The sequence below is a fragment of the Vulpes lagopus genome, chromosome 11 (genome assembly GCF_018345385.1).
Source record: "Vulpes lagopus strain Blue_001 chromosome 11, ASM1834538v1, whole genome shotgun sequence".
NCBI lineage: Eukaryota > Metazoa > Chordata > Mammalia > Carnivora > Canidae > Vulpes > Vulpes lagopus.
The window spans coordinates 100222795-100232214 of NC_054834.1; the positions used below are offsets into that span (position 1 = coordinate 100222795).

General features: G+C 44.0%; 1 protein-coding gene across 1 annotated transcript; it reads left to right on the forward strand.

Annotated features, from left to right (window-relative positions):
- The first annotated feature begins 484 nt into the window (after positions 1 to 484).
- LOC121471699 (SAGA-associated factor 29-like) lies at positions 485 to 9212 on the forward strand. The gene is made up of 2 exons (XM_041722470.1): positions 485 to 565; positions 8612 to 9212. Exons 1-2 carry the CDS (start codon positions 485 to 487, stop codon positions 9131 to 9133), a joined length of 603 nt encoding a protein of 200 aa, XP_041578404.1. The 3' UTR covers positions 9134 to 9212.
- Positions 9213 to 9420: the final 208 nt, after the last annotated feature.

The following is a 9420-nucleotide window of genomic DNA, read 5'->3' on the forward strand; positions in this document are numbered from 1 at the left end:
TTACTCATTGCCTTCCTCCTTTTTTTTCCCCAATGAAGCACCTCTTCCCCATAGTTCTTGCTTGTTTCTAAACTGTTAGCCAAGCAAGAATGGCTATGTTCTCATCAACTCCTAAGTTCACATAGGTATTTTTATTTAGAGCCTCTGTTCAGGGAATCCCAGGCAATATATTATATGTAAAAGAGGTATTTGGTGTTGCCTCTTACTAAGTTTATATTGACACTCATTTTGTGCCTGGTCCTTCATTCCACCCTGCTGTTTAGGCATCATGCTCTGTCCTCAAACTCTCCAGTCCCTCCTAGACACTTGGCTTGAGGTATAGAAACACACATCAGCTGTTCAGGAACTCAGCATATGAGGAGTGGAAAGAGTTGGAAGCGAACAGAGAGAGAAGCTATATCATGACCAAACAAGCCATTCTGGTCCTGGGGCCTGAGGAATTCACAGGTGGCTAGGGCAAGAGGAAAGAAACAGTGTTGGGAACATGGAAACCAGTCATTATAAGATCCAGGACATGTGTATTTTAGGTGTGTGGGTTGTTGATGATGACAGCAGTAAAAATGAGGTAAGATAAACACTGTAAGGTATTACAGTGAACGTTAACAGATACCTAGAGTATCTAGCACAGGTCCTAGAGTAATGAAATGAGAGGAGAAAATGCATATTGCAGAGTCTTAGAAATCATGCAGTGTAAAAAAATGAGGCATCAATAAGAGTGATGCTGCTGCTGCTGCTGCTGCTTCTGAGGATAGTTGAAGCAGGCACCTTTGGCAATGAGTGCCCTGTCCAACTCATCCATCAGTTAGCCGGCCACTGGCCACAGAGCTGCTCTTCTGAGGGCTATGTTATCCCTCTCTGGCCAGAGTTGATAAATGAAGAGAAACATCTAATCCAAGAGAGGCCCATCAGATTCTTTCTCTAGAATATATTAATCATTTACTCAACAGTTGCCTTCCCCCTTCTGGCTATGATAAAGCAGACTTGTATTGTATATAACCAAACCTCTTGCCAAGAACAGCCACATGAGTTAAAATACCAAACCAAAATAATTAAAGTAAAATAGCTACCAAGGTAGCAAGACCTGAGAGTTAAGATCCTAGAGAGAAGAAAAGGAAAGCCTTTTCAGATTAGTCTGACAAATTAGTCTGACACTTGGCAACCCTTTTCTCCTTGAGGCATTTTAAAGAGTGGCCAAGAGACTGAAAAGTTGAGAAGATCTTTCTGCTTTCAGTTTCCTGCTACTGAGACGAAAACAAACAAACAAACAACAACAACAACAAAAAGATCGAGTTCAGGGCCTAGCAAGAATAAAAGTCCTGGAGACACCCCTAACTTTCCATTTGACTCACAGAAGAACTACACCCCAAGAATAATGGCTTATTAGTACAAGGGGAGGTCATTGAGAAAATGTAACTACCACTTGTCCCCTGAGCTGGACCTGGGCAATCAGATTCTCCTTACCACCCTTCACTCCCCACCCCCATCCTTGGAATGTGTGCTCTGCTACCTTCCTCATTCCCAGAAGCTGCCCCAAGTATACAGCTTTGAGGTAGTGCTGTAGTGTTGAGACCATCTGGATGGTATACGTGACTGAACCCAGTTAAGGCCTCTGCATAAACTTTTCAGATGTGGCAGGCAGGTGCAGAGATGCACTCTTCTTGTGGCCACCAGAGACAAGCCTCATAAGTTTCCTTATTTATGAAACCTGCCACCTACCAATCTGGAGCAGCCTGCCTCTCCCTGCCTCCTCTCCCTGCCCTCGGCATAAGGGGGCTGGTTTCAGATTATACCCGGGAAGCTTCTGAGGAGGTTGCAAATCAACAACTAGAAATATGCAATCTCTGTAAAGACTAAAACACAAATTTGAATTAACACAATCTCAGATTGGATTAGGGTAATTAGCCTCTATCCTAATAGCTTTGTCCAAACATCAGCAGCAAAAGTATATTCTCTCTGGGTGGTAATAATATCACCCAGAACTTCAAATGATCTCTTCAATTTTTCATATATCATGTTCAGCACTCATTAGGAGACCATTTAACCAACCCAAGAGATGAAAATATAGGAGACAATGGAAACAAACCTCAGGACATCCAGGTATTTGAATTATCACTTAGTCACCAGTTCACTGCCTACCTACCACATGTCACAAAGTGCACTAGGCAATGAGAACATACTGAGGACCAAACAGTTGTGACTCCTGCCTTCATGGAGCTTTAGTCTGCTTGGACAGATCAACAATAATTCCTCATTTGAAGAGGAAAAATAAAAAGCCAATGAGAGTCCATTAGATGGTCATAGGCAGGAAACCATGAGATTGTGGCAGGTGGTGGCCAGACCCCATGCACGTGTTAATTTTGAAAGAGCAAAACATAAGAGTCTTGCAAAGAAAGCTTGTCTACTATAGGAGACAATGGAATATATTTATAGAAGAAAAGCACAGATGCAAAAATATCTAGGCCCAAAGAGAGAACCAGAGAGGTCAAGAGTAGACTCCTGAGGGCTTTCTAGTTCCCAAAAAGCCCAGTTACATTTCCCATAACTGGGTTCCAGGAGATTAACACTATACCATCCTCATCAGCACTACTTTGACTTGAGCTTCCCTAAGTGAATGTCTGTTCCTTGCAACAATCAGGTTATCTGACAAAAAGGCACCATTTATGTGACCTACACAATATCATCCTAGCCGTCGTGTTGCAAAAAAAGGAGGAGAAATCAATTAAATGTGTTGTCTTAGCTTGTTATGAATTTCATCCAGTTACATGAGCAAACTCCACTCATGCATGATCAAACTTACCCAAGGTAGTCTGACGCTGACAATGTAAAACAAGAAGGAATAGCAGGGACCAGCAGTTGTGGTTCTGCACCCCAACATAAAGCTCCAAATAAGTCAAGTTACTGAGAGAAGTAAAAATCTAAAAGCAGGGATCCCTGGGTGGCGCAGTGGTTTGGCGCTTGCCTTTGGCCCGGGGCGTGATCCTGGAGACCTGGGATCGCATCCCGCATTGGGCTCCCGGTGCATGAAGCCTGCTTCTCCCTCTGCCTGTGTCTCTGCCTCTCTCTCTCTCTCTGTGACTATCATAAGTAAATAAAATAAAATAAAAAAAATTTTTTTTTAAATCTAAAAGCAGTATTTAAACAAGTTTTCTGGGCAGCCCGGGTGGCTCAGCGGTTTAGCACCCCCTTCAGCCCAGGGCTTGATCCTGGAGACCTGGGATTGAGCCCCATGTCAGGCTCCCTGCATGGAGCCTGCTTCTCCCTCTGCCTGTGTCTCTGCCTCTTTCTCTCTCCCTCCCTCCCTCCCTCCCTCTCTCTCTCTCTCTCTCTCTCATGAATAAATAAATAAAAATAAAATCTTTTTAAAAAATAAATAAATAAAACAGTTTTACGATGTTGCATTCACAAAACATACGACCAGCATTTTTGGCTATGTAGTTGTTCTTTTTCTAAAAGTATTTTATCTGTGAAAATCCCTGTCTTTGATTTCTCCTCCTGCTAGTAGGGCTCCAGCTAGAACACCCTTCTGTCCACAATCACATATACTCAAAGTGATTCAGAAAGAAAGTGCTATGCAGAGGCAGACATAGCCAGGGTACATAAAGGAACAGAATGCACTGGGGAGATGTGCAGGAAGGTGGAATGGTACTTGGGGTTCAACAAAACAAAACCAAAATCTAATTTAAAAGCAATATAACTAAAGGACACCGGGCATACTTAAATTCCAAGAGCCAGAACTTTAGTACTCTTTTGAGACCTTGACCAAATATCCTCTGGCGATGGTAATTATATTTTCTTTTTCACTCATTTTGGCTTGTTTGCAAGTAGGCTAAATTATGTTCGTTTACAGGTTCATGTTATTTATGCTTATTTAAGAGTTCATCTGTACATCTACACATATACCCACAAACACCTTTGGTTTATGAATTTCAATCAAGCACTTTTAAAAAATACATTTCTGTTGATGAATTCAGCATAACACAGCTTAGAATTTCACCCACAGAAACGTCAGGTCCCTCTTTCCTCATCCAAAGACACAAAAATGAAACAAAAGAAATGCGACTCACTAAGTAAAATGAGCTAAAATTAGCAAGCAGCAAAGATGATGCCAGTTGCCCAGGGCAACAAATGGTTGATGGATGGAATAATTAAGATCGACAGTAAACTAATCTCTGTTCCTTTATTGAAAAAGAAGTCCCTTGAATCAATTAGCCTTGTCATGGATACCTTTTATAAAACAACTATGACATCCCAACCACTTCCCTTTGTTTATGGATCTGCCCATCCTTCAATAAGTGCAAAAACTAATTTCAAAAGCACCAAGAAATAATGAAAGATTCCGATACATTAGGCACTGCACAAACAAATATAGCCACTGTCCTTGAAAAACATAAATATCACCAAGTAGGCCCAGAAGACTTTATGCACTTATTCAAAGGCACAATATCGTCAAACTTGTATGGATCTAAGAAGGCTAAAAGCCATTTTTTTGCAGGCCAAGCATGTACCTGTTAAAATAGAGATCCTTTAGCCAGCCCTCACAAGTGATAGAGTTGGGAGAGCAAAAGGTGTCAAGAGGAAGCTTCTGGCACTCTCACAGTCGCTTCAAGGTCAAGAAAGAAGAAAGACAAGAAAAATGAAAGAAAGGACTGATGGGGTGTGTGTTGGGGGGGAGGGGTGCTTGTGACAGCATTCTATACCAAGCAGATGAACATGCAGCTACTGCAAGCATTACCCTAAAGTTAGAGAATAAATCGAAATTATCTGAGATGGCCAAGGACAACTGCACTCTGATTTCTAATGTTTCCGTGACCTGAATTTAAGCAATGGCTGCTACATTCACTTGAAAAGCTGAAGGCATTCTATAGTCAGTCAAAGGTCCTGGGGCAGAGGATTATGACTTAAGCATAAAACCCTTCTTGAGTTATCTTTATAGAAAATTCTGCTCATTTTATTTTTCTACTCTCCTGCTTCTTCTTCAGTACAGCAAAAGAAAGTTGGTTAATGTTTCTTTGATGATGTGGGCTCTTGCAATGCTTTGGAAGTAGTACTCAGGAATATCTTGGTTGGTTAAGTTTGGGAAATACTGGTTTAAGCAGAGTTTAAGGGATTTCTTTACTGCGTAACATTTCAGGACATTTAATGGGAGTATCTGAATTGAGAACAGAGCTGGAAAGTAACATAGTACATAGTGTTTCTAAAACTTTTTGGGCACAGAATCATTTTGGTTTTTTTCCTTCACAAACATGTCATGGAACTATTTATTCCACAAAACACACTTCTAGACTTTCTATTTGAAAACAGAAATGTAAATATGAAAGATGCACAAGAATAGGTGGGATAGATATGATCTAAGGATATATCTTGTAAATCACCCATTAAAAACATATATACCACTGTTACTTTAATTAAGAGAGGAAGGAGTTTGGAATTATCCAATAAAGGAATTTGCCTTTTTTCCCCCTATTACAGTCAAATATCAAAAATCAAAGCTTGGCAAAAAATAAATAAATAACATGAAATGAAAGCTTGGCAACTTAGGATATCTGATTACCTGATCACTTTTTGAAATAAGATTTTATTAGAACAGTAATGACCCTGGCAAACTTTTATATGTAAACAAGTAGGATGTCAAATATATGTGCTGCATGTGTGTACGCTGCAATTTTTGTTTACAGAATTTTATCACACTGCTTTAAGGTGAAAATGCAAAAGCTTTAGTATCAAAGTTAAAACCTAGTGGTCCTGACTTGCCCCCAAAAAGTTGGCATCTGGGCAGCCCGGGTGGTTCAGCGCCGCCTTCGGCCCAGGGAGTGATCCTGGAGACCCAAGATCAAGTCCCACACTGGGCTCCCTGCATGGAGGCTGCTTCTCCCTCTGCCTGTGTCTCTGCCTCTCTCTGTGTCTCCCATGAATAGATAAAATCTTAAAAAAAAAAAAAAAAAGTTGGCATCTATCACAAATGTGCTAACCCAGGGCATATGTAAAACATCATTATTTTCAAGGTGAAAATATACACAGCAAATCACAAGAGTTAGATAAAACAGTCTGGGACCATTTTACCTCCCAACAGAGAATAATAAAAAGGAATAACAGATTTTGCCTCATTGTAAAAAATTAAACCCTTTAAAATCGTCACTAAGGGAAGTAGATTATTCCACTTTATTTTTTAAATAAACACCTATTTTATGCAGATTTAAAAAGTGATATATGTTCACTATGGGAAGCCTAGAAATCACTGGACATTATTAATGACACGAAACTAAAAGAGATTCATAAGCTTGCCACCAGTCATGGGCATTTCGGCCTATGTCTTTTAATACCCATTGTTTCGCGGAGTTTAGGTCACACTGTGTATATCTGACATCCTACTTGTTTCCTTCATTTACTAATGATCTACTAATCATTTTGTAGATTTGATTTCCTATTGCTACAGAACTCTTTGGAAACATATTTGAAATGGCTGTCTGTGATTTCCAACCCTTTAACATGCCCCTTACGAAGAGCATTCAGCAACAGCGGGCTCTGTTTCCCTCCTCTCCTAAGGCCTCACCTTGGAGGAACCTTACTGGCTACCCAGCCAGGATCCTGCTGTTGGTGGACAGGCTTCAAAAGCCAGACTACTGCGCACAACAAGCATTTTCTTCTACACAGTCCATTTCAAGGCTCAAGCTGCATTTTCCTCTCAAATGCAACTGTAAAATGTACCCTTAGGCCTAAAACACTATTTGCTTTTGCCAACTCACCAAATGCAGGAATCATCTGTGCAGTGGCCCAAGACAGACACGGCTGAAGCTCCCCTCTGAGCACTGTGATAGGACAAGGCCCTTACTGCTGCAGGAAGCACAGCCCAAGAAATCTGCAAATCGCAGGGTAGTTTTACTACCAGTAAGTGTATGTGTCTCTGACCGTTTAGAGGCCCTCTTTGTAAATAAATACATCCAGTGGTGAAAAGAAAACAAGTCTGCTTATATTTTTTCCTGTGATTATGGGTCCCACCAGAAGTAATACAAAAATTCTGTGATCAGTACTGGCGGGGGTAGGGAAGCTTCCCCCAACCCCTCAAAATGCCAGCCATTAAGTAGTATGAGGCCATCTGCTGCAGAGAGAGGGCAGTTCAAGTTGAGTAGGCATTCCTCCTTCCTGGTGGGCTGCGGCTGGAAAAGTCCAAACACCTTTTCCTGGGGTCAGGAAGAGCCATCAGTAGGAAATAACTCTGAATCACTACTCGTGTGGGCTGGATATGAACCAGCCCCCTTAGAACGGCCAATCTGGACAGAACAGCACTGAACTCCGGGCCCTGCCAGCCTCCCACAGCCAGACTGCTGACACTTTTATTTGCTGGCATTTACAATGTTGCAGCAGCTCAGCCCTGCAAAGGTGGCTGCTTCCAACATAGCACTTAAGCGAGGACTTTTGAGAGGAAAGCAAAAGGATGCATCTCTAGGGTAAGAGGTCTCTACCAGTCCTATTCACACAAAGGGCAACTGCATGGTCTCAACAGCCGACGCTTGGGTCTGGCACGTCTCCTAGTGTTTTCTGCTTCACCAACAACGTGATTACTTGTCTCACACACGTATATACTTGTTAAGGTATTTATCGTTATTTTTTCCTACCACTTGCAATGAAGAAAAGCAACTTACCATGTAAAACCACAGCTGCCTCCTAAGGAAAATGGCCATGTTAAAGGAGGTTGAGCATCTGCTGACGCTGGGGAGGGCCCAGTCCCCGGACTGCGCTCTCTGCGCGTAAAGACAGGTGCAGCTCTAGTTTGGAAGCCGACCTGGAGCAGTAGAGCTCAAGGGTATAGCAAGAGGGAAGAACTGGGCACTTCCAGCCGCCCTTGTGCAGAGACGTGCAGAGGTGCGGACTGTGGAAAAGCAGAGGTGGAAGAGAGGAAGAGAGGGCTGGCAAGGGAGCCGCAGGCCAGCGCGGCCGCCTGGGGAGCGCACGGGGGAGAAACCCTGAGGGTGGGAGGGACAGCGGGCAGGCCCAACAGGGATGCCTTCGTTTACCGCTCTGCTATAACCTTGGGGCCGGCAAACCGGCAGCGCAAATTCTGCTAAATGCAACAGCCTTGCTTACGCCATGTCACCGAGTTGATCGGGAAAGTTAAAACTTACAGAGACCCGGCGCCTGGGGGGGGCAGGCCAACACTCGGCTTCAGCTCAGCTGGCGATCTGGCCGCGGAAGCTCCGGGCTCCAAGAGATCCAGGCTCCGGGAGATCCAGCCTCGCGAGATCCAGGCCCCGTGAAATCCTCCCTCGCAAGATCCAGCCTCGCGAGATGCAGGCCCCGTGAGATCCAGGCCCCGTGAAATCCTCCCTCGCAAGATCCAGCCTCGCGAGATGCAGGCCCCGTGAGATCCAGGACCACCGGTAGGTTAGTCTCTCAGCCAGGAGTGGGCTTGAGGGTCTCTCCACCCCTCTCCCTCTCCTCCTCCTACTCATGTTCTGTCTCTAAAATAAATAAATCTTAAAACACACACACAACTTACTGAGACCTACATGTCTTAAACTCTCTGTAGGTTTTAAGTACAAATTGAATCCTTACAGGGCATCATGAGGTAGGTGCTGTTACTACCCTAATGGTTCCCACTTGAACCATTGAGCAGAGACTGCTGCAGCAGTCGGCCATGACCCTGCCCTTGTGGATCGGGAAACCTGGTGACAAGCCCCCGCCCCTCTGTGGGGCCATTCCGGCCTCTGGGGACTACGTGGCCAAACCTGGAGACAAGGTGGCTGCCCGGGTCAAGGCCGTGGATGGGGATGAGCAGTGGATCCTGGCTGAGGTGGTCAGTTACAGCCACGCCACCAACAAGTATGAGGTAGATGACATTGATGAAGAAGGCAAAGAGAGACATACCCTGAGCCGGCGGCGCATCATCCCTCTGCCCCAGTGGAAAGCCAACCCAGAGACAGACCCCGAAGCCTTATTTCAGAAGGAGCAGCTCGTGCTGGCCCTGTATCCTCAGACCACCTGCTTCTACCGTGCTCTGATCCACACGCCCCCACAACGGCCCCAGGATGACTATTCAGTCCTGTTTGAAGACACCTCCTATGCAGATGGTTACTCCCCTCCCCTCAATGTGGCCCAGAGGTATGTGGTGGCTTGTAAGGAGCCCAAGAAAAAGTGAAGTGGGCTGGCAGACTCAAGATCTCCTGCCACACCCCCGGGGGAATGCAACAAAAGATTGTGGCAAATAAATATTGTTCCCCTTTAAAAAAAAAAAAAAAAAAAAAAAAAAAGAAATCTCTAGTCTGAAGTGGCTATCAGACTTCTCTCCTTCTGCCTCTCCCAAACATTCAGCCTTTTCCCTTATATATTCTTTTCCTCAGTGGGCTGAGGAAGAGACAGCCCGGTTGAGCAGAGACAGAAGTGAACAGGCCAGTAGATGGCAAGGGTGAGATTTGTTGTCCTTTT

Excerpts from the sequence above, each read along its gene's own strand:
- LOC121471699 (XM_041722470.1), top strand. The coding sequence starts at position 485 with ATGGAAACCAGTCATTATAAGATCCAGGACATGTGTATTTTAGGTGTG. Across the intron at positions 566-8,611 it reads ATGACAGCAGTAAAAATGAG|AGACTGCTGCAGCAGTCGGC; the intron begins GTAAGATAAACA and ends ACCATTGAGCAG.